A 26,852-nucleotide genomic window follows, 5' to 3' on the forward strand; every position below is an offset into this window, starting at 1 on the left:
TTTTTTATGAGTTGAAACAAGGTTCTGCGTCTTTAAGTATATCCACCGACCTCGGTGGCGGCGTGGTTAGGTCTACAGGCTGGTGGGTACTGGGTTCGGATGGGATTTTTAATCCAGATACCGACTCCAAACCCTGAGTGAGTGCTCCGCAAGGCTCAGTGGGTAGGTGTAAACCACTTGCATCGACCAGTGATCCATAACTGGTTCAACAAAGGCCATGCTTTGTGCTATCCTGCCTGTGGGAAACGCAAATAAAAGATCCCTTGCTGCCTGTCGTAAAAGAGTAGCATATGTGGCGACAGCGGGTTTCCTCTAAAAAACAGTGTCAGAATGACCATATGTTTGACGTCCAATAGCCGATAACACGATAAAAAATCAATGTGCTCTAGTGGCGTTGTTAAATGAAACTAACTTTACTTTAAGTATATCCCTAATTCATCTAGTACAGATAAAAGATCCCTTGCTACTATTGGAAATATATAGCGGGTTTCCTCTTTAAGACTCTATGTCAGAATTACCAAATGTTTGACATCCAATAGCTGACGCCATATAGCCGTAAATGAAATGTGTTGAGTGCGTCGTATTAATAAAACCTTTCTTTTATATGCATGTACGTAACCATCTCACAGACAGGATAATATATGCCACGGCCTTTGATATACCAGTCGTGGTGCACTGACTGGAACGAGAAATAGCCATCAGGCGAGCGCATTCTAGGGTGAAACGAAATTGTAATAGAATATGTTTGGTACCATAGGTTGGTTGTGTGTGTGTTTTTGTGTGTGTTTGTTTTTAAATTATTATTATTTTTTGTTTGTGTTTGTGTGATTTTTTTGTGGTTTGTGTGTGTGTGTGTGTGTGTGTGTGTGTGTGTGTGTGTGTGTGTGTTGTGGGGAGGGGTTTGTGGGGGAGGGGTTGTTGAAGGGGTGGGGTTCGTTGGTGTGCCTATCTTGATGAATACTAGTAACTATTTTCCAATAGAAGAGATTACAGAAATAACAAAAGTAGGGTGGGGGGTAATATTTAAAGCCACAAAACAATTCATCACATATTCGATGTGGGTTTACACTGCCACAATGATAAGAACCAAAGGTAAAAAAAACACACACAAAAAAAACAACCAAAAAAAAACAAGAAATTTAAAATGCAAGCAACAAACAATTTTTTTTTTTTTAAATACAGATACAAAAAAACAAACAACAACTCCAAAACAACCCCCCAAAAACCTACTGTATTACAATTGGTTAAATTAGGCTGTAATATATCTATAACATATCCCTCATATCTGCATACATTATAATTTTTTCAATAATTTGGTAAAAAATAACAGATGTACAATTAGTTAAATACTTACAATACTATTTACAATATTTTAAAGTTTTGATATTATTTTCTAATAGTTCATTTTCATAATGTGCTAGAACATTTTATAGATGATATTGAAAATGTTCAAGGAGAAGAACCGCAAAATAGAAAATAATATTTGCCAAAAGTGGATTCATTCACATACCCGACCACCTCATACTCACACATAGCCCCGACCCCCCTGACCCAACCTCCCATCCCCATCCCCCACTCCCCACAGACATTTTACACACAATGTGATTCAACTGTGTTAATATATAGTTAGTCATCAGTTCTGAAAATAAGAAGGGGGTAAAAAGGAGAAAAAGAAAACATGAAGTACAAGTCAAGTTTTACAAAGTTTACAATTTTAAAATTAATTTGATTTTAAGTACAAAAAAGCAAAGCAGATCAAAGAAATAAAATCTGAGCGCAATTCCATAATGACAGATTAGCCGTGGTGTACGCCGGACGGATAATGCGTTAACCCACCCCCCTTCTTCCACACCCCCTCCGTGTTATTCACACCTCATACAGCTGCATTTGATAAAAAAAATTAATAATAAAAATGCATATCAACGAATGCAGAAAATTATGCAGTTTGCCGAATGCATATGTTGCTGCATTTTTTATTATATAAGGTGAATATATCTTAGCGCAGAATTAAATGGCTATTGAATTACTTCTGTATTTTCCTTTTCGTCTTTTTGCTGTGACAACACCGCGTAACTGTTAAATATTTGTTCTCGTCTTCACTGACATTGAGCCGCGGCACTGCACGCGCATAAGAGTCAAACGATGCCTTCTCATTGGCTGCAGCTGGCAGCGGCCACGCTCGGGAGGAAATAATAAGGTGAAGTGGGCGGGGCTAGCATTGTTTGACTAATATTAGGCACGCGACTCGAATCACTCGGCGGAAACTGATTACGGAAATCACAAATCAAGACTTATTTGAATTGTGAAATCTTTTTTTTAATATTATGTTTTAATTCCTGATATGCCAAAGTCGTTTTTGATCAAAAGCAAGAAGTCTCAATTATTTTCTTCGACGATGAACGAAGTGGTACCCAGCGCTTTTCAACTAGTCATACCCAAACAGTCGGGTAAGTTGGTTTATTTTGGTAAATTAACAAATAGTGGGGGCAGGGGAGAAGTTATAGCCACCCCTTGAAAAATACGAAAAATTCCCGGGCTTTTTTTTAGTTTATTAGGCGAAAACATAATTATATTGATGTACTAAGGTTCAAATTTATATTCCTAGTAAGTTTGTTACATAATCATATTTTCTAAATTTATTTTTATAAATAAAAATGTATAATATATTTACAATCCTGCATTCGTTTCAGAAATGATTCCACTGTTGGTAATAAATAAAACTATTATTTTTGGTTTGATATACGAGTGAACTATAGTTTTTACTACTACCACGGGGCGGGAAGTAGCCCTGTTGTAAAGCGCTCGATTGATGCGCGGTCAGTCTGAGATCGATCCCCGTCTGTTGGCCCATTGGGTTATTTCTCGTTTCAGCCAGTGCATCACGACTTGTATATCAAAAGCCGTGGCATGTTTGTGCTGTGGAGTGGGACGTAACACAGTGCTATTTTAAAGCGCTCGCTTGAAGCGCGGTTGGTCTATCAAAGGCCGTGGATCGGGGGGAAAAAGTCAAACGTATTTATCTTAAAAAGAAAAACCTGCCAGTTAAAAATCTTTTATATTTAGGTCGCGATATGATATTTAAAAAAAAAAAAAGCCCAAATAATTTTTTTAAATAATAACAACAACTTTTTAACTTTGTTTGCTATCAACTTGCAATGCGCATATAATTGTGTAGAAATATAATATGATCTTAACAAAAGAGCGCATGTGTTTGTTATAAATATATATTCAGCATTTTAAGCCAAGATTTGGGGGTAGTAATAATACCACAAAATATATAGCAACTTAGCATTTTTCAACTCTGAACATCAGTAAACTTTTCAAACAAAATAAAATGGCTAAAAGATGTTCGCCTAATAAGCGACTTGTTCGTAACTTTGGACGTATGTAAACATCTTTAATTATTTCATGGCCCATGTTTTGACGTGGTGAAATAGTAGCAAGGGCGGACCAAGGGAATATTTTAGGAAGGAGACAAAGAGTAAAAAGGTAGATGGAAATTTAAACAAATCGTTAAAAAAGGGGGCACTTTAACTTTTTAGAAGAAGGGGGGGGGGGGGGGGGGGGCAGGTCAACCAGACTCGGCAGACTCCACTAAAAGTATGGGGCTCTTTTTTCTTCTTTGTTTGTTTTTCTGTTTTTCTGGAGGGGGGTTGTTTTTTTCGTCAAAAATTTCAGTTTGGTTTGACGTAAAAAGAATGTATTTTTAAAATGTTCCATTTTAATGTTCAGTATGTTAAAATATTTGTCAAAATATAAATATACAATTATACCAACAATACTAATACTGAAGAATGTCGTATTCATGTGTCATGAAAAAAAAAAAGAAGATATATTTTATTAAACAAAATTATCCTATTTTAAAAATATTCCATATTTATATGCAGACCCCAGTGTTTAAACACTACCGGGTATTTTTTACATAGAGATCCGTTTTTGATTTGAAATCAGACATTTTCTTGTTTGGATTATCCATTTCTCTAGATCCGAGTGTTTCTGGTCATTCTGCGGTTTGTAATACCGCGAAATGCATTTTCCATAATTCTAAAAACGCGCATACATCTATGAAGTAACGGTTATGGACACGAGCTCAAGTCTATTTTTAGAGGGTATTTCCCCGATTCATCGTCACAGACTTTTGTTTTACGCTATTGTAACTTTATACAGATGTGTTACAGGTTTGTAAACTGACCAAACTTAAAGTCCATTTTCATGGGTTGAAGCTAGAGTCTGCGACTTTAAAATAATGGTCAATATGTAACTATAACAACAACAACAACAACAAAAAAGAGAAAAAAAAGAGAAGTTTCTTTTGTTTAACGACACCACTGGAGCACACTGATTTAGTATTCATTGGCTATTAGATGTTAAACATTTAGTAATTCTGACAGTCATACAGTGGAAACCCGCTTCATTTTTCAATTAGTAGTAAGGGATCTTTAATATGCACCATTCCACAGACAGGATAGCACATACCACAGCTTTTGATATACCAGTCGTGGTGTACTGGCTGGACGAGAAATAGCTCAATGGGGCCCATCGACGGGAATCGATCCTAGTCCGACCGTGCATTAATGTAAATTTTTCCTTTGTAGCAAGAGATCTTTTAAATAAATGCACTTTCCTACATACAGGAAAACACATACCACGGCCTTTGACCAGTTGTGATGCACTGATTTGAATAAGACCATTAGTTTTTTAATTTGAATTTGAATTTTTCCATTAGTTGCAAGGGATCTTCTACATGTATCATCCCACAGACAGGATAGCACATACCATGGCCTTTGGTATACATGTCGTGTTGCACTGGATGGAGCCAGAAATACGTGTAGAATATCGTCTGCTCCAGGTTATATTTGATTAATTATTTGATCTTACTATTTAGCAAAGCGGATCTCCAACTATTACATTAATAATAAAGGCAGATTAATGAAAGAATAATCAAATATAGTTTAATAAAATAAAACAATATGGAGATGGGTCACCTTTTGAATAATTGTAGTTGGGGGGGGGGGGATAATATTCTGGCTATCTCAGATTCAGGTTGTGCGGGAGTGGGGGGGGGGGGGGGGGATGAACATTCGACACTGAATGCTACCCACAAAATAAGACGCCTTGTTTTTATTTATTGCCAACCAGTTTCTCTTCTATTTTGAAGATGGCAGTAGAGAAATACCTGCACACGATATTCACTTTTTGCATGATGAGTTGGTAACTCCCGCCATTGAAATGCGCTCGAAGTTTTCTACTGTTAGTGGCAACATCACGGCTTTTAGACCATGGGAAAGAGATGTTGAAGTTGAAATTAATTCAAACATCCACGTATCATCTGAACAAGGTAAGCATAATACATCATAGAAAATATTTTGAAGTCATCTATGTTTCACTGACATTCATTCATTCATTCATTCACTTTCTTTGTTTCATTCATTCATTCTTTCTTTGTTTCATGCATTCATTCATTCATCAATTCGTTCGTTCGTTCATTCAGTCATTCATTCATCATGTCTGTATCCTTCAGGGGGAAGCGGATGGTTGGCCCCCTGAGAAACTCTAAGAATGTTTTTTTAATTGGTATGTTCGTATTACCCCAGAAAATAGCATGGCAAGGATTTTGGTCCGGGTATGTCCCAGTTCATTCATTCATTCATTCATTAATTCATTCATCTATCCATTCATTCATGCATTCATTCATTCATTCATTCATTCGCTCATTCATCCATTCATTCATACATTCATACATGTTCGTCCCAGTCCCTTTTTTTATACCCATTGTCATATTTGTCTTTGTGATGGGGTGTCAATAAACATTTATCCGTTTATTCATCTGTTCACCCTCCGTTCGCCCATTCATTCGTTAACTGATTGATTGATTCGCTGTTTTCGTATCTATTGGCTGTTGTTAGTGAACAGAAACCCGATTCATGTCAGGAGCTACTATGGGTAGCAAGACTGGATTATTTGTCGTTTCCACCAGTGATATTTCAAACGTACCGGCTGTGGTGAAAAGTACGTACTGGCTGTGGTGAAAAGTACGTAGCCTACTGGCTGTAGGGAAAAGTACAATGAATGAATGAAGGGAATTTTTTTATTTAACGACGGACTCAACACATTTTATTTACGGTTATATGGATGAATGAATGGATAAATGAACGAATGGACGAAGAATGAATGAATAAATGAAACAAACACTGTTCTGTCTGTTTCAGCTACTGCAACGCTCCCTAGTAACGATAACTCTTCACTCACATTTGCGTCTCCGTCACCGAGGAAACGGTCGTCGTTTGAAAACTGCATAGCGTTTCCTAGCAACATCTTCTACCCGTTCCCTTTCTTCAACTGTCCGGCAAAGCACTACTTTTCTCTGTTCTCCAACTACGGAAATGATCTGCGCACCGATTCTGAATTCCTGAACAAACGGGAGAACGCGGAATCGACGCCGGCGTCAACGTTCGAATGCGACCAGTGCAGCAAACTGTTTAGCACGCCGCACGGGCTCGAGGTGCACGCGCGCCGTTCCCATAGCGGCACGCGCCCACACGCGTGTGACGTCTGCGGAAAGACGTTTGGTCACGCAGTCAGCCTCGATCAACACAGAATCGTACACACACAGGTACAAAAAGGTTACAAGTGGATAGCCAGTAAATCATAACCAGATAGCCAATAAGTTACAACTAGATAGCCAGTACCGTACTACGTTATAACTAGATAGCCAGAATGTTACACCTAGGTAGCCAGAATGTTACTAGACTGCCAGGATGTTATAACTAGATAGTAAGTTACAACTCTATTGCCAGAATGTTATAACTAGATAGTAAGTTACAACTAGATAGCCAGAATGTTACGAGATAGACAGTAAGTTAATTGTAACTAGATAACCAGAATTTTACAAATAGCAAGAAAGTTACTAGATAGCAAGAATGTTACGGCTAGATAGCCAGACTTTTTACAACTATATAGCCAGACTGTTTCACAATATAGCCAGAATGTCATAACTAGATAACCAGTAAGTTACAACTAGATAGTAAGATACAACTATAAAGTCGGTGGTATAAAACGAGTGATAGCGTTAATTTAAATTAATGATGGCTAATAGCATTCAAGTACACAAGTTACAACTATATAACCAACAATATACAACTAGATAGCCACTTAGAATTAGACAGATAACCGATAACGTACAATTAGATGGCAGTAATTTATACTCTAGATAGCCGATAACTTACAACTAGATAGCAAATAATATAACTAGAAAGTTGATAGGGCATGCTATATAGCCTGTAACTTACAACTAGATAACTGATAGGGTATGCTATAGTCTGTAACTTACAACTAGATAACTGATAGGGTATGCTATATAGCCTGTAACTTACAACTAGATAACTGACAGGGTATGCTACATAGCCTGTAACTTACAACTAGATAACCGACAGGGTATGCTACAGTCTGTAACTTACAACTAGATAACCGACAGGGTATGCTATATAGTCTGTAACTTACAACTAGATAAGATCCCTTGCTGCCTGTCGTAAAAAGAGTAGCCTATGTGGCGACAGCGGGTTTCCTCTAAAAACAGTGTCAGAATGACCATATGTTTGACGTCCAATAGCCGATGATAAGATAAAAAATCAATGTGCTCTAGCGGCGTCGTTAAATAAAACAAACTTTACTTTACAACTAGATAACTGACAGGGTATGCTATATAGCCTGTAACTTACAACTAGATAGTTGATGACTTAAGCAAGATGGACATTAACTTACAATTAATGATGGTCCAGGGACGTAGGAAGGTGCCAAAAGGTGGAGGGGGGGGGGGGGGGGGGCACACACACACACACACATACACACACACACACACACTATATATATATATATATATATATATATATATATATATATATATATATACACACACACATATATATATATATAATCAAAACCATTGCCGCTGCTACTGGACACCCCTTGTCCCCTCCCCGGCTTCCTACGCCAGTGTGGTCATTAACTGAATAACTTAAAACATAAAACAGCAAAACTAATTTTGTAGTTATTTAACTGATTAGTTCTGATGGTTAATGCTATGCGTCTGTTTGTCTGAGCAGGACCGGAGTTTCGCGTGTAAGCAGTGCGGGAAGTCGTTCAAGAGGTCGTCCACGCTGTCTACCCACCTCCTGATCCACAGTGACACTCGACCCTACCCGTGTCCGTTCTGCGGCAAGCGCTTCCACCAGAAATCTGACATGAAGAAACACACCTACATACACACAGGTAAAACACACCTACATACACACAGATAAAACACACCTACATACACAGGTAAAACACACCTACATATATACAGGTAAAACACACCTACATACAGCAGTGGCGGATCCAGAAAATCCATTTAAGGGGGGGGGGGTCAATGACATGAGACGGAATGCCAAGGGAACTTTGGAGGAGGTGTAGAGGGGGATCGTAAATGTTTTAAAAATTAATATATAATAAAATTATAACTGTCGCAAAATTTGGGGGGGGGGGGGGGAGCGGGCCCCTGGCCCCACTAGATCCGCCTATGTATAGGTACAAGACATCTACATACAGATAAAACACCTATATACACACAGACAAAACATCCATGCACTGTATTCATACAGGTTAAACACATCTACATACACTCTACAACACCAGCAGACACACCTAAAATACAGCTACATAAAAACGTAGTTTTTGTTGTAAGATCGAAGCCCCCTGGTGGTCACATTATCTGATTGTTTTTTCCAATCCTAATCAGTGGTGTATCAAAGGTCATGGCATGTGCTGCATTTCTATGACCAAGCGTATATAAATGGCCCTTTCTTACACACCCGTTGGTGAGAACATCATTCGTTATTTATGATAACACATACATGTTAACGCATGTACGGATGTTAACAATTTCAAGACATACGACTGGCTGCTCCTAGGTGATGACCAGGTCACCAATGCCATATATCCAATGAAAACTAACACGAGGAAATCGATTACAGTGTGACGTATAGCTAACCTGACATGCATGTGTCTGTGACGCGTAAATCAGCTACAAGTACAAGGGATTGTAAATATATTTTAGTAGAAAAATATGTTAAAATTTGCTTAAAACATGGTGTTTTTTTTAGAATATGTAAGAAATAGAATAATACATTCGTGTCCGTTAGATACCATTTATCTCACAACTCGTTGTTTGAAAAACGTATCAAACTCGCTTTCGCTCGTTAGATACATTTTAAAACAACTCGTTGTGAGATAAATGGTATCTATCGGCCACTCATGTATTATTCTCTATTTACTGCTAATGGGGAAATGTAGCGGCTTTCCTCTGAAGCGTACATTTCACAGGCCCTGCTACAACAACAGTTTCTCTTTTTCTCAGTGTATTTTCCTGGGGAGTTTGGCCCGACCCTTTAAAAACGTCACTTGCCTGTCCAGACTCCCCATTAGTAGCAGTTTATATGCAATATCTCACAGATAGGATAGCACATACCACGGCCTTTGATATACCAGTCGTGATTCACTGTCTGGAACACGAAATAGTTCAATGGGCCACCGACAGGAATCGATCGTAGGTCGACTGTGCACCAGGTGAGCGCTTTACCACTGAGCTACGTCCCGCCCCGATTTCCGTTTCAGACAACAGACTAGTGGCATGGCTTAGCAATATTTTGAGCAATCGTCCGCTGATTTAACAGTTCGGGAAACCCAATACGGAATCTGATAAATGTCACCAATATTGAGATTGACTTCGTCAAATGTCGGCCGCGCCCCTAGGTGAAATCAGCGTCATTCAGTGACATTCACACACGCGTCGTCCGACTGTTCTGGGAACGCTGGGATATCACGACGGTATTTCTCGCCAAATGTCAAAGATTTCGCTACCATTGGCTACCGGCCGCTAGAGAGTTGTTGTCGATGATTTATTGTTGAAATGTAGCGACAGAACTATTAGAATTATACATTCAATGAATAATGTTAATCAGCTAATGCGTGAATAGTATTATACTTGGTCTAACAACAGGAACAGCTATGATGTTATTGTTTTACTTTTAGTGAGATATGAAATCACACGATAAAATGTCAAAACTCGATTAAAACTGTGACAGTAATTGTTTGGCGATTTTAGATATTGGCGGGTCCGTAATCCAGGGAGGTAACTCTTCTGATATTGTTCATAATATATGCATCTAGCGTCGAACTATGAAAGCAAGCCCGTCTAAATTGCTCAAATCACCTTAATTTTTTTTAGCCAGGCACTCAAAGTTTACTTTTGGAGTTTGGCTTTAGGTATTTGACCTAAATTCTAATTTTGTATTCCAAATTCCGCCCACCTCAAACTTACCCCCCCCCCCCCCCCTCCCCGTTTCCTGTCCCGGACTTAGTCACTGGCAAAGTCGGAAAGTTTGTTTTGTTTAAGGACACCATTGGAGCACATTGATTAATTAATCATCGGCTATTGGATGTCAAACATTTGGTAAATCTGACACGTAGTCATCAGAGGAAACCCGCTACATTTTTCCAAATGCAGCAAGGGATCTTTTATATGCACTTCCCAACAGACTAGAAAGCACATACCACGGCCTTTGACCAGTTGTGGTGGCGAAGTCAGAGGCTGAGCCCAGGATGGGCGTGTTTGAAACATTTGTGGTATATGAGCACGTTAAAATAGTCCCCAAGACGCAAGATGAAAGCAACTGACAGAATGCGTTATCTTCAGTGCGGAATTGCCCATTAAGGGCAGCTATCACCATAGGGGTACATGCTCCCATTTTTGTAGGGGTGGGAAGCAGGCTGGGTTTTTGCCCGAATTAAACAAAAATGTCCGAATCTAGATAACAACATTTATTCATTGGGTTACAAACGAATCGGTACGCATTTTCTACATAGATTACAACTAACTGTGAGGGTAGAACGATGGAAATATATGATGAAAAGGTTTAAGGTTAGCACATTTTGCCCGAATTTGAGGTTTTGCTCCAGCAATAGGGGGGGGGGGGGAGTTGCACCCACCCCCCGCCCCTGTCTCGTACGCTTATGGCAGAATGCCCGTTTAAGGAAAGCTACCACTCTGGCTCGCCGCACTCCTTTTAGTCCGTGGGTGGGACGTAGTCCAGTGGTACAGCGCTCGCTCGATGCGCGGTCGGTGTGGGATCGATCCCCGTCGGTGGGCCCATTGGGCTGTTTCTCGTTCCAGCCAGTGCATCACGACTGGTATATCAAAGGCTGTTGTATGTGCTACCCTGTCTGTGGGATGGTGCATATAAAAGATCCCTTGCTGCTAATCGGAAAGAGAAGCCCATGAAGTGGCAACATCGGGTTTCCTCTCTCATTATCTGTGTGGTCCTTCACCATATGTTTGACGCCATATAACCGTAAATAAAATAAAACGGTTATGATCGCTCCCTGCCGTGATAACTGATACACACACTACAGATAGAAATCCGTCAGCTCCTACTATTTAACGGGAACATTATTGAAAGGGGGTGCTGTCGGGTTTCGTCCTGTAGTTAGTGTATGAGTGAGTTATTGGAGTATTTGTTATTGGCGAACTCGAAAATTACCAGTACAATGATATTTAACGTCAAACATCTGGGGTTATTGTTGTATTAAAGAGATAATATTTGCCTACCGGGTGGTAGGTAGCTATTCCAGCCAATCTTTGCCTACCAGGTGGTAGGCAGCTATTCCAGGGAATCTTTGCCTACCTGGTGGTGGGCAGCTATTCCAGGGAATCTTTGCCTAGCCGGTGGTAGGCAGCTATTCCAGGCAACATTTGCCTACCCGGTGGTAGGCAGCTATTCCAGGGAATCTTTGCCTGCCTACCACCGGTAGGCAGCCATTCCGTGTTTTTCCTATACAGTTATCTCCAGCGACAGAGAGCGATTATAACCGTCCAAATGTCCGTCTAGCTCTCGAACGGCAGAGTACTTTAAGTCTTAGTATCTTAATTTGTAAAACGCAGCCTACTACAAAATGATTAAAACAATGCTCAATATAGTAATACATGTATCTTAAATGTCTCCACAGTATCTTAAGTAAAGCTAGCGACACATATATCCGTAAAATGGTCCGTTTATCGGTTCCGATTAACGCACGCGTTTATCGGACCCGATAAACTGTGACAAGTATATCCGTAATGCCATCCGTAAACTCAGCATTAACGGAGCACATGGATTCATCAGACGATGATTTAATTATTTTGGTTACAACATATAAATTAATAAGAAAAAGGAAAAACAGGAGAATCTGGGAACATGACCAGGTGAAAAGAAGAAGAAACCAAGGAGCGTTTCTCAATTTAATAATGAAAGATCTGTATGATGATGATGAAAAATTTGTGTGTGCTCCATGTGCTCCGTTAATGCCGAGTTCACCTGAAATATCAATTGTGTATGTGTGTATAGCTCATGAACATAAACTACGACAGCATCACATTTCATATTATAGAAACACTGCATGACACGATAATTTTTTTTTATTCTGCTGAAACAAATCAACAAACCACCACAAGTAACCACAACAGCATAAACTACGCGGCTTGCTGTCGCAGTTTATGTTCGTGTGTGTGTGTGTGTGTGTGTGTGTGTGTGTGTGTGTGTCACTGTGTGTGTCCGTGCGCGTGTTCATGTATTTATATAGATGGACTGAGAGAAAAAAGATATTATGTAGGTATAATTATGTGCGTGCATATATATGTATGTATGTCTTGGTCGCGGCATTTTAACATTACCACGTGGTTGGGTCATTCCCAGAATGACGCCATACTCGGGGAAATCTTCCTCCGTTAACGGAAGGTAAACGGAGCATTTTCGAGCACTGTCCGAAACCTGCGATAATCGGATCCGACAAATAAACGTTACGGACTTAGTGTCGGTGTCTATTGAAAACCAATGGTTGGAAATGATCCGTTATCGGGCGCGTTTTACGGCCGATAAATGGATCCGATAAACGGAGCATTTACGGACTTATGTGTCGCTAGCTTTAGGGGAACAATTACAAAATATTCACTGCCCTCGCGTTTTTCACGGCAGTCGGACAATCGGCGGCAGTGCCTTCCCCCAGCCCTCCGATTCCGACGCTTATGATAATATGTCTGTACATACACTAACAAGCGTATCTATAATATTATAATACGAAAGACCGTTTTAACGGTTTCCAATCGTCCTGACCTCTTCTCTAAATTGATTTGCACTGCCGACTTCCTTCTTTGTGCTTTGCGCTCAGGTCCAGTCGACTGCCATCTACACATCGTGTTAAATATTGCGTAAAGAGATGAAACGTTTTATTTAACGACGCACTCAACACTTTTTATTTACGGTTATATGGCATCAGTCGTAAAGAGATGAATTCCAAATATACAACGGTAGTGCAACCCGCCATCTTTGTGCAATCCGCCATCTTAACATAGAAGTGGACATATACAGTCACACGAATACCGTGTATTTAGCTTCGGCTAATCGTATGTTCGGCGTAGGAAGCTTCAGATATTTTGCTTTATATTTGCTTTAAAATAGTGTAAAAGTGTAAATATAAAAGTGTGCCCCCCCCCCCCCCCCCCCCCCATTTTTTGGCACCTTCTTACGCCACTTGATATTATGTAGTAATTATGATCTGTGGCAATTAAAAAAAAATAGAAAGAAAAAAAAATATGACCGTTTGTCAATATTTTTCAGGAGAGAAACCTCACAAGTGTTTGCAGTGCGGCAAGGCGTTCAGCCAGTCGTCGAACCTGATCACCCACAGCCGAAAACACACGGGCTTCAAGCCATTCTCGTGTGACCGGTGTGGACGCGCATTCCAGAGAAAAGTCGACCTGCGACGTCACAGCGAGACCCAACATGCGATCGTGATCAACCCACACATCCGTGACGTCTTCACGTAAAGTCTCGATCAGCTGGGATCACATACAAAGAGACATGTATTAGCGAGACCCAGCTCGCACGCGATCGTCATCAATCCACACATCCGTGACATATCCACGTAAAACGCCGAGTCTCGATCAGCTGAGGTCACAGAAGAAAAGAAAAGACAAAAAGAAAAAAAACATGTGTTAGCGACACAAAAAAATTTGCAGGAAAAACTCTTATATTTTCTGTTTGCACAGTGTTTCTGCTCACACGTTTCCCATCGCTAACGTCATACGTCTGTAGTTCCAATTCTTACCGCACGTAAAGTGCCCTATTTTAGCAATGGGAATAGTCTATATTTAACCGAGTGTGGTGTGTATATAAGTGTGTGTGTATATATATATACAGCAGGGATCGAAATTGGCTGACATTCCTATGGGATTTTTGGTCCGGCAAGTTATAAATTATGCCGGCCCGAATCAAAACCTGCTGAACCAAGCATTATTGACTCAAACTAATATGTGAATATAAACGTAAACTAATTGCCGGGACGATAGGCAAACATTCTCCTGGCCAGTTGCAAAACTTGTCGGGACGGCAATATTTCGATCCATGTAATAGTAATTGAGATCAACTGCTGGCAGTGTCATAAGTTGGACCCGTGGTGGGCGTGCGTGACTTGGACGTACAGATGGTGTAATAAACACAATTAGCTCGAATGTACTCTAGCCCTATAAATTTAATATTCTGGTTATATATTTAAAATAGGCCTAGAGTGCACGTACTTTTCAAAACAGACGGCACATTGGTTTATTTATTTATTTATTTATTTATTACTACATGTATATACTATAGTATTATATGTTTAAGCTTGAATTTTGTTACTTATTTGTTCACACGAACACATATATCTATAACAACAACAAGACATCGGAAACGCTAAAAATCACATCGCGGTTTCATGATCCTATTCCTGTGAAGTTTCATGAAAATCGGATGACAAATGAAGTGGTGACGTCATATTTCTATTTTTAGTAACCGTGACCTTGACCTTTGACGCAGAGAGACGAAGTAGACCTATTTCCCCCCATATTTTTAAAAAGTTATTTAATTGGTTTTTAAACTTGGCAGTACAGTCTTTACCTTAAAAATTATTACACATTGTATGCGTGCATGCATGGGTGGGCTACGTTCGTTTGGGTGTGTTCGGGTTTGCCGTTCTCGGCCTCCTCCTACCACCACACCCAAGTTTACGCCTTTGCTTAAACGCACGATATCGCACACGCATGTACTTGTGCATATAACCGCAGATATCGGCTGGATATCCCCCTACTACAAAATAATTTTCTCTTTTCTACAATTTCTTTTCCCAAGCTATACCACCGGACGTCACAAAAACGAAACAAAATGGCTGCCCCCAGTTAGCAGGAATAATCATGTTTTTAATTAACTCTAAAATTATGCGTTTTTCATTTGTTAAATTGTCAGTATGTGTTGGTGGTCCGGGTATGCATCTTTCCAACACACAAAGCTCTTTGTTTGAGTTGACCCTCCCTTTAAAAACGTCACTTGCCAGTCTAGACCCCCTTCCTCACCCCACCCCACCCCCGAGCTTAAATGCGTAAGTGGACACAATTACATATTTAAAAAAAGACAAAACGAATATTTCATGGTATGGCAAAAAAATGCCTTCAGCTTTATAGAAAATATTTATTGTCCAAAAAGTTTAAATTACGATTTTTTATATTTTATTTTCACTTTCATTCCTCCCCTAAAAACAAACAACAAAAACAAACAATATCAGGACATAGTAATACATTTTTTTTTTTTTTTCCAACTGTTTATCTGGGGAAAGGGGCAGCTGCCCACCCTGGTAGGATTTTCTTCAAGGACAGTCAGCTTTGCAGATGCCCACGGCTTCAAAATAGGGCGCCACACATGCGTGGTATGCCTGGAGAGCTGTGAAAAACCCTGGTTTGTGTGAAATCCTTGGCTTGACGCACCCACGCTTGCGCTCGCATTGCAGTACACCGGCAGAACAGTCGGCTTCACATCCGTCGCTACCATCCGTGAAATGCACGTAACCACTCAGGGTAACCAAAACAAGCACCAGCATTACCAACCTGGTCATGTGCGTCATACTGACAGAAACAAAAGAAGAAAAGGAATGTTCGTTTAATCTATACCAGAATTTGTTTTTTTTACATAGTTTTTTTGACACTTGGAGAGAGAGACAGAGGAAGGGAGACAAACACGCTTAAACAGATAGAGACGGAGAACGAGAAATAGACACGGACAGAGAGAGAGAGAGAGAGAGAGAGAGAGAGAGAGAGAGAGAGAGAGATGGGGAAGGAGTGAGACGGAGAGAGAGAGGGAGAGAAAAACAGATAGAGACGTTGAGAGAGAGAGAGAGAGAGAGAGAGAGAGAGAGAGAGAGAGAGAGAGAAACAGGGAGAGAAACGGAGAGAGAAACAGATAGAGATTAATCAATCATTGGCTATTGGATGTCAAACATTTGATAATTCTGACTTGTAGTATCAGGGGAAACCAGCTACATCTTTCCTAATGCAGCAAGGGATCTTTTATGTGCACTTTCTCGTAGACAGGACAGCACATACCAAATTCTTTGATATACCAGTCGTCATAAAAGGGAAATAAATCTCGACTCAACACACCTTAAGCGATAAAATATATTTAGGTCTTCTGAAATTTTTCTAGATGAGTTGTATTATTTATGGTGTATAATTTCCATGAATTATGTTGATTGAAAGTTAGCACATAGCAGCTTTAACTACATAATTAAGGTAAAAAAAAAAAGCGCTGTCGACTAAGGATCCATATTTCTCGCTCTAAACAGTGCACCAGGAAATGGAGATGGTTTGTATAACGACGCACTCAACACACTTTATTTACGGTTATATGGTTAAGGACCACACAGATACTGAGGGAGGAAACCCACTGTTGCCACTTCATGGGCTACTGTTTTCGATTAGCATCAAGGGATCTTTTATATGCACCATCCCATAAACAGGATAGCACATGCCACACAGCCTTTGATGTACCAGTCGTGGTGCACTGGCTGGAGCGAGAAATAGCCCGGTGGGAGGTGTTGAGGTAATAAAATGGTGCTTTATCTGGACAGTCTTTCTAAAGTTGACTATTCAAAGTTTACTGCCATTTTAATATGTTAACGATTAACATATTCTTTGCGATGACTAAAATGTACATATTAAAGATATTTTTCCGTTTAATTTATCAGTATTTGTATAAAGAAAGTGTTTAGTTGTCGTCCTAATGTTTGCAGTAGCCCAAACCAGAGTTTACCACCTCCCCAATAATTTCGTACGTACGATAAACAAATATCAAGAAGAACATCAACAGTTACTTCTGCAAACACATTACAGCCTCTATTAAAGGGACATTCCTGAGTTTGCTGCAATTTTTAAGATGTTATCGACTAACAAAGACTTTTTAACGATTGTAATTACATATCAAATATATTTTTCTGCATGAAATATTAGTGGCTGTATATTAAACGCGTTTCTGATCGTTCTGCTATTTGTACTAGGTTAAATTTCATTTTATTTCCTAAAATATATGTTTTCGTACGTACGAAATTATTTGAAGACAAAATCCAGTTTGGGCTTCTTACAAATATTAAGACGACCAGAAACGCATTGGATATACAGACACTGATATTCTAAACAAGAAATTATATTTAATATGCAAGTTTAATCGTAGAAATATTTTATTTTTCGGAAACATCTTACAATTTAGCAAACTCAGGAATGTCCCTTTAAGTCTTTGGGAGTTCGTTCATCAGTACTTGCAAGCATATCAGTCAGAATAAAGATTGTTGTAATACAGCATATTGTAGGGGCTGTACCGAGCTTTGGTGCACTTACCCGAGTGGAGGGGCGAGACGTAGCCCAATGGTAAAGAGCTCGCTTGATGCGCAGTCGGTGTGGGATCGATCCCCGTCAGTGGGCCCATTGGGTCATTTCTCGCTCCAGCCAGTGCACCACGACTGGTACATCAAAGGCCGTGGTATGTGCTATCCTGTCTATGAGATGGTGCATATAAAAGATCCCTTGCTGCTAATCGAAAAAGAGTAGCCCATTTAGTGGCGACAGCGGGTTTCCTCTCTCAATATCTGTGTGGTCCTTAACCATATGTCCGACGCCACATAACCATAAATAAAATGTGTTGAGTGTGTCATTAAATAAAACATTTCCTTCGTTACCAGAGTGGAAATAATATAACTCGTAATAATACCAAACTCGTTATAACGCCAAAATCAGTTGGGTCCATAAGTGGGCGGTATAACGAGGTTTGACTTTATTAGATATGCAAATACTGGTGTTCTAAAGAAGAAAATGTATTTAATATGTAACTGTAGTTGCTAAACAGACTGTAAAGTTTGTTTTGTTTAACGACACCACTAGAGCACATTGATTAATTAATTAATCATCGGCTATTGGATGTCAAACAGGCAATTCTGATTCGTAGTCAACAGAGAAAACCCGCTACATGGTCCTAATGCAGCAATGAATCTTTTATATGCACTTTCCTATAGACAGGAAAGTACATACCACGGCCTTTCACCAGTTGTGGTGCACTGGTTGAGACGAGGGAAAAACCCCACCAAACAGTTGAACGGATCCACTGAGGTGGTACAATGCTACGACGGTGGAGGTGGGCCTACAGATCGAGTTTGCAACGTAAAGTTTCTAGGGGGTTCGGGGGTATTGCTTCCCCGTACAATTTTGAAAACTATATATCAAATTCATCTCTGCCTTGATTTACTACCAATAATAATTTTGATTGTCTGTACCACAGACAGGATAAAACATACTACGGCTTTTGATATACCAGTCGTGGTGTAGGAGGATGGGGAGTCGATAGATTAGACAATTCAGATATGTAAACTACGGAGATCATTTAAGGGTTATCGTCGGTGGCACCATTGGGCTATTTCTCGTTCCAGTCAGTGCTCCACAACTGGTGTAACAAAGGCCGAGGTATGTACTATCCTGTCTGTGGGATGGTGCATATAAAAGATCCCTTGCTGCTAATCAAAAAGAGTAGCCCATGAAGTGACGACAGCGGCTTTCCTCTCTATATATCTGTGGTCCTTAACCATATGTTTGACGCCATATAACAGTAAATAAAATGTGTTGGGTGCATCGTTAACTAAAACATTTCCTTCCTTTCTTTGACGGTTAGGGTAACCACCGTCATGCTTAGAGCCCTAGTAAAGATAAAGTTAAAAACAAAGTAAAAAAGAAGAAAAAAGTTACGTACTTAATATTGTATTGTCAGAATTAACGAGTTTCACTTGAGGTGCCCTTAGTTCCTTTCTTCGGGCCATGTTTTTCATATTTGTTAATTCCGTGTTTCATCAAATGCCAGTTGAGCGCTGCCGTTTGCCTACATCGGTACTCACAATATCGACACGAAAACGGTTTCTCGTCGTTGTGAATGCGCATGTGTATAGACAAGTTCCGCCTAGCGCTGAACAACTTGCCACAGTTGGGCCACGTGCACGGGAACGGTCTGTGTTTAAGACTCGCCTCATCCTGCACAGACGGGCACAGTTTTCTGTCAGCCGATTTATCTTTTGTCAAGTGAACCTTCTTGACGTGTTGCGTCAGATTGCATTTTCTATAGAGTGATTTCTGACACCCGGGGAACGGGCAGACGAAGTGTGTTTTCGAGAGGTGCTCCTCCAGGTGCGATCTGTACCGAACACTGCCAGGAAGGATCTCTCCACAATAAGGACAAACCACTGGTGTCAACGAGTTATCGTTCGTGGAAGAATGATCACTGCTCACGTGGTCTTCGAAACAGGATTTGGTTGTAAAACATTTCCCACAAACAGAACATCGAGTAACAGTCTTGTCGTTGTGTACAGCATGCACTCTTTTCAGATGTCTTTGGAGGTATTTCCTTTTTCCAAACTGTCGCTGGCAAACGAAGCAAAGAAATGCCTTCAGGGAGCTGGTTTTGTCTTCAACTGTCCGATCTTTGTGTGTCAGATCACTGGAGCAAGTAGCAGTGGATTTACAGTCGGAACTCGTAGCCACATCTAGACTGTTTGATGTTTGGTGATCAGTTTCCAGGTACTGGTCAACGATGGATCGACTCAGATCAAATGTAGACCTATCTGGACGTTTTCTCATCCGGTTTTCATTTAGAGTTTTCTCCCCTGTGTGTATGTTTCTCGTGTTCGTTGTACTTTTACCTGCAGAACTACTGTCGATGGATGCAATGTCAGTTTCATGTTCAATTTGTTTCTCAGTTTTGAAATGTGTTGTAGATAAAAACTTGTTAAGTTTATATCTGTCCTTAACTGACATGTTATCAGTGGGAGTCCCACATATCTCCTGAAGTCTTTTCTCATCTACATTAATTACAGTCTGCTCGGATGCCTCCAAAATCAGGTTGCCTTCATCAGCAAATATCTCTTCTATTGGTTCCCGTTTTATGTTAGCCAGGGTCAGCTTATCTTTGTTAATTGGAGTCTGGCCACACGAAGAAGCGCTGGTGTCTTTCCTTAAAGAACCAAATGCGCTCTCTTGTGGTCTTTCAGGTGTGGAGTTCTCCATCTGATACGCATATTTCGTTTGTTCTAACAATTCATATGAACTTATGTTAGTATTCTGATCGTGAGTTTCATCTTGAGATAATGAAAAACTGCTGCCAATATTGTCGCTTGTAGCGCAAGTCCCAGACGTCTTATTGTGACCAGTTCCAGCCAGATAACTACATCCAGATGACCGCCTAACGTCAGTACTGGAACAGTCTGCTTTAACAGGTACAGTGTTGCCGCAGTTAAGTACCTGGTTCCTTTCAGGAGAAGGCGATACAGAAGAAGGTAACGTATTACTGCAGTTGCTCCTCATCTTTCCTCCATCGTTGTTACTGTTCTCCTCATCACTATCAATTTCGGTCTTCGTTTCCGTGGTCACCAGCTGTACCAGATTGGGACCACGATGCACAAGCATCAACGGCGGAACTCTAAGACCAGTTAACATGGAGGAAGGTGCAAAATAACCGTAGTGATTATAGACGTTGTTGACGACTGCGTTGTCGCAAGCTGCATACAGCTGTGAGTTTTTGCATGTGGGTGTTTCACAATCTGTTAAGGACATCTGTTGATCGCCAGGCACAAGATTACATTTAAAGCTATCATGAGCTGTTTTGTAAAAGTCTGGCAAAAGGCATTCCGACAACTTTGGAAGGATGCGACTTTTTGTATCACTGGACATACGTCTCCTTTTGGGTGAGTTTTCATGATGGTCTGCCGTAATTACGGAATGCGGAAGATAACGTTTTGCTGTTAACGGGGGACACGACAGACAGCGTTTTGGCGAGGAATAGGCACATTCTGCTTCTAGCAATGGTCTGTTGGAACTCGGCACCATAGCTGTATCAGAGGTATTTGGTGATGATAAGGGTCTTGTTTGGGTGGAGGGGGGTAGAGAATCAGATAACATGGCTACTTTAGAGGCATCTGGTGGTGACCAGGGTCGTGTCTGTGTGGAGGTGGGTTGAGAACTAGACAGCATGGCTGCTCTACTTTGTGAATTTGTCATTACAATTTCTCTATCGGAACAGCAACTTTTTGCATAAGCAAATCTGTCATCCTCGTTGTTATTTCGTCTTGTGTTACATCCTGAAGGAGAAGTCATAGACTTCAGTTCAGATTTTCCACCAACTGAATCATCAATTGCCTGGGATTTGTCGGAGTCGCATAAACGCGTCATTTTAGTTTCGGATCCATTAACCAAAATGCTGAAATCCCGCGTAACGCATTTACACTGTTCTTCTCCTGTCTGAAATTCACTGTCTACCAGTCTACTCTTAAAGTCATGCAGTGACGTCATTCCACGTGTATTTTCCTCAACCCTAACATCCAGAGTAACTTGTTCACACTGGTTTTCTACGGTCTGGAATGCGTTAGAATAACATATTGACGTGATTTTTGTTTCACTTTCATTTTCCACAACGCAGAGATCCATAGTAACGCGTTCACACCGGTCATCTGCTGACGTCATTGACACCAGTGACGTCACGTTGTCACGGTAATCTCGTTGACGGAGAAAAGTGCAGGGCAACTGTTGGGAGAACAAGCCCAGTGTGTAGAGATCCTCTTTATGTATCTCCACTACCAACTGATCACGTGACCTATACACACTGGCAGGTACTCGGTCATTTGTCTGTCCAGCATCACGCGCACTTGCGGGTTTCCTCTTTGCAATTTGTCTAACATCATATTCTTCTTTGGGTAGATCTGTACACACCTCATCTCCACTAGTGGCACGAAGGCCTTTCTTTATGGTTTGCCTACTATCAGGTACTCGAACGCTGGTGATTTCAGAATACCCTGTATTAACGGGCTTCTTCTCTATAGACTGTGTAACATCATCTTCTTCATTGTTTATAGACAGCCTTTCTCCACTAGCAGGTTTTGTATTTCGGTTTAGTCTGCCATTGCTCTCGTCTGTGTGTATACACATGGGAAGGGGACTAACGGGTTTCTTATATGGATCTTGCCTTTGACCTGCATTATGTTCTTCAACAAGACTTGCAGGTTTCTTATTTGTCGAATCCCCGTCCTCTGTATCATCTGCTCGGCTGTTACTAATAAAATAAAATAAAATACATACATTTAATGAGAGAGAGAGAGAGAGAGAGAGAGAGAGAGAGAGAGAGAGAGAGAGAGAGAGAGAGAGAGAGAGAGAGAGAGAGAGAGAGAGAGATGAAGAATGGAGAGACAGACAGACAGACATAAACACAGGGGGGGAGACAGACACGTGGGGGAGGGGGCAACCCACTAAAGCCAAAAAGGTTACCCCTCTCGTTGAGCGGCAAGGAATCTTTTAAAGAAATATTTGATATACCAGTCGTGGTGCACTGGTTGGAACGAGAAATACCCCAATGAGCCCACCGACGGAGATCGATTCTAGACCGACCGCGCATCAGGCGTCCAGCCCCTGGTGTTTAATTTTTAAAAATGAAACTGCCCTGGTCAGGGGTGGATCTATGATTTTGTAAATGGACGGAGAGGGGGGGGGGGGGGGGGGGTGCTGTCACAAAATACTAAAAAAGGCAATTTGGGTTTGTCGAGAGCGGAGAGGGGAGAGAGGTCGGGAGGCATGGGTCCCCAGAATATTTTGAACTAAAGATGTCCAGACACGTGTTTTCAGGACAAATGTAGTTTTGTTCATCAATCTGATTAAAACTGTAAAATTAGATTGTCTTATTCATGAAAGCCATAAGAAATTATACACCGTTAAAAATGCCATATTTTCTAAAATACTTAGACAAATTTTTACAAAAAGTTAGTTTGTTTTGTTTAACGACACCACTATAGCACACTGATTTATTAATCATCGGCTATTGGATGTCAAACATTTCGTAATTTTGACAGACTTAGAGAGGAAACCCGCTACATGTTTTCATTGGTAGCAAAGGATTTTTAAATACGCACCCTCCCACAGACAGGGTAGCACATACTATGGCCTTTGATATTTACCAGTCGTGGTGTACTGGCTGGAACGAGAAATAGCCCAATAGGCCCACGGACGGGGATCGATCCTAAACTGACAGCGCATCAAGCGAGCGTTTCACCCGCCCAATTTTTACACAGTTTGTATAATGCGATGCTAACAAAAGTTGCAGTCAGGCGTATTATGAACCAGTCCGGAAAACTGGTTTTGCACAAAAAGCACGTGCACGATAAAACTGAAGTATGCATGTTGAATGATAAAAACTTGGTAAAACATAGCGCTCTACTATAGGGCCACATTCAATTATTACACGGGTATTGGGGATATATGGGGGGGGGGGGGGGGGGGGGGGACTGTTTAACACCACCTTATGTAGCACACTGTGAACTACGGCAAAGTTCAAAGGCCATAACTGTGAAAAATGGGTAAATCGAAATGAAAGTTAAACTTGATCTGAGCACAAAACGTTAGTTCTATACCTCGAGGCAAATTGCAAAAACAAAGTCCGGGAAACAAATTTTCATATCTCCTAAGTTCAAGGGTCATAACACTTGTCCAAAATGGGTAAATCGCCATGAAAGTCAACATATGGAAACTGCTATTGTATTAATAACTATAGAATCGATTTTTTAAATAATAAAATAAAACTTTAACAAAATTAAATAAAATAATAAAGTATGGACTGCTATCATAATGATAACCACAGAATCAATTTTATAAAATAAAAGAAATCTTTAAAACTAAACTAAACTAAAATAATAAAATTTATTCTATGGTTATCAATAAAAATTGTTTCCCCGAGACTGGTTTTCTTGACCGATTTTAACCACATGACTATTGACTACCGCGATCCGTGCGGCTTTTATAGCAACGTTACGATTGATAATCATAGAATAGATTTTTATTTATTTATTTATTTATTTATTATTATTTTATTATTATTATTATTTAAAACAAAATTACGCATCCATGTACCAAGTTCCGATCCCCGCCAAAAAGCGCACAACCTTAAAACCCTCTTAAAGGTGCACGTTTGAAGTTGCAACAAAATGACCATATGTTTGACATCCAATAGCCGATGATTAATAAATCATTGTGTTCTAGTGGTGTTGTTAAACAAAACAAACTTCTTCTTAAACTAGCGGCCAGTTTTTTGTCAGAGATGCAATTCAGCTGAAATTAGTTTGTATGTAACTTCTTGTAGGTATGTATTTCAAAGTATAATCTTCACTTTTCACAAATAAAATAAATAAATATGTTTTGTCATTATGCAACTTTCAGACTTCCCCTTTAACAAGTTGTAATTATCCTAATTTAAATGAATAACCCCATTATTTGCCGATGTTCCTACCTTTTCTGGTTCGTATAAAATGCACTTCGAGCTAGCACAAAAGCCCACATTAGATTTTCCAAAATATTTAATCTATTCAAGAAGTTCAATGTTCAAGTTTAACAACACCACTAGAGCACATTGATTTATTAATCATCGGCTGTTGCATGTCAAACATTTGGTAATTTTGACAGTCTTTGAGAGGAAACCCGCTACATTTTTCCATTTGTAGTAAGGGGTATTTTATATGTACCATCCCACAGATAGGATAGCACATACCACGGCCTTTGATACACCCGTCGTGGCGCACTGGCTGGAACAAGAAATTACCCAATGGTCCACCGACGGGGATCGATCCCAAACCGACCGCGCAACAAGCTACGTCTCGGCCCTGAGTTCAATGTAATGCATATAATTACCATAAACAACTGTAACAACCAAATGAATTTTACACTGCCAAAGAACTACGATTGGTGTGTTTAAAAGGCCCGTATAGAATGGATGCGGTGAGGATAAAAATCAAAATCAAAATATATTAGTTTCATTGAGAGCGTCTTGTTCAGACTGGATGCGTGCGATACGTGCGTCTACATAACACATGCGGTCAGCGGCAATGAAGAAGAAGTTTGTTTTGTTTAACGACACCACTAGAGCACATTGAGAATTAAACATCTTCTACTGGATATCAAGGCAGCCTCAATGAAATGATCGTATATGGTTTATGTGCCCAAAACGCAAGCCATAGACACATCAAGACGCAACAGTCTGACCGCACGCACGCGCCGCAGTCAGTCTAGATGAGCCTTAAAGGCGCAGACCCCAGTTTCAGTCCGTAAAAATGGACACTAAGTTTGGTTAAATTACAAACCTGTAACACATTTGTCTAACATTACAAGAGGGTGAAACAAGAGTCTGTAACGTTGAAACGGTGAAATATCGTTAAACATGGACTAAAACTCTATTCCATAATTGTTATTTCTCAGACGCACGTGCGTTTTTAAAAATATGGAAAAAATGCATTTTGTGGTATTAGAAATACCAGAATGACCAGAAACACTTCGGATGTACGGAAATAGACCTCTTTCTCATTACACTGCGCATGTGCCCGTTGCGGAGTTACTCGAGGACGCAAACCGCGAGATTTCGCGAGATCTCGCCAAAATAGACCTATCTGCAAATTGGGGGACAAAAGCAATGGGAGGCCACGACCATTGTTCAATTATTAACTGTTCCAATCGCATATGTCCGGGAAATTCGTTATCCTTCCATCGATATCCAGCCAATGGATATCGGAAACGTTTGTGGGTAATCGTTTCACGTAGAAAACGATTTTAATGTTACTCTAAGTACGAGGGTTTGTTCGGTACATTTTGTAGGAGGGAACCCAGTGAACGCATAAGGGACCAAAACCTTACCGGTTCTGTACAGGACGTTCCTACACAGGGCGGTCTAGTATACTTAGATGTGGTGGAAAAGACATTAACAGTAAAGAAAATAAATATATATTTTGTATATAAAGAAAATATATGTATATTTCGGATTATACTCAATAAAATATATAACGTGTGCGTGTGTAAATATAAAAAATATATGTAGTCAGGACAGCTATGTACAGAACGTTCCTATACAGGCGGTCTAGTATTCTCTACTTAGATATGGTAGTAAACAGTAAATAAAATAAATAAATATATATTTTGTATATACAGAAAATATATGTATATTTCGGACAATACTCAACAGAATATATATATATATATATATATATATATATATATATATATATATATATATATATATATATATATGAACTTTTAATGTTATTATTGCTCAGTGTGTTTCAAATTTAATTATAAGTATTGTCTGTTATTACTTTTACGTTCATCTAGGTATGAACAAAAAAATCATCCGCAAACTTATGTGAGAACGGCTTCGCCGATTCACACAATTTACAGATGATTTATTTTGTTCATGCGCCGATGAACGTAAAAGAAATAACAGACACTCCTTAAATAATAATAATAATAATAATAATAATGATATATGAATATATATATAGAGTGATGACGGCTGTGTACAGGACGTTCCTACACAGGTCCGTCTAGTATTTTATATACTTAGATATGGTGGAAAACACATTAACAGTAAAGA

At 39.9% G+C, this 26,852-nt stretch overlaps 2 protein-coding genes across 2 annotated transcripts in view; one reads left to right on the forward strand and one right to left on the reverse strand.

Annotated features, from left to right (window-relative positions):
* Positions 1-2,341: 2,341 nt before the first annotated feature.
* Positions 2,342-14,646, forward strand: LOC121370623 (zinc finger protein Gfi-1b-like). Its single transcript, XM_041496022.1, has 5 exons — positions 2,342-2,447; positions 5,159-5,338; positions 6,210-6,613; positions 8,103-8,268; positions 13,686-14,646. The coding sequence occupies exons 1-5, from the start codon at positions 2,342-2,344 to the stop codon at positions 13,892-13,894; spliced, it is 1,065 nt and encodes a 354-aa protein (XP_041351956.1). The 3' UTR covers positions 13,895-14,646.
* Positions 14,647-15,601: 955 nt separating this feature from the next.
* The window catches only part of LOC121371753, a 15,028-nt gene continuing 3,777 nt past the window's right edge, over positions 15,602-26,852 (reverse strand). The window contains exons 2-3 of the mRNA XM_041497883.1: positions 19,164-22,505; positions 15,602-16,000 (exon numbers count right to left, since the gene is read on the reverse strand). Coding sequence (XP_041353817.1) covers positions 19,184-22,505 — 3,322 coding nt within the window. The 3' untranslated portion in view covers positions 15,602-16,000; positions 19,164-19,183. The remainder of the gene's footprint in view (positions 16,001-19,163; positions 22,506-26,852) is intronic.

Source organism: Gigantopelta aegis, chromosome 1, assembly GCF_016097555.1.
Source record: "Gigantopelta aegis isolate Gae_Host chromosome 1, Gae_host_genome, whole genome shotgun sequence".
Lineage (NCBI taxonomy): Eukaryota > Metazoa > Mollusca > Gastropoda > Neomphalida > Peltospiridae > Gigantopelta > Gigantopelta aegis.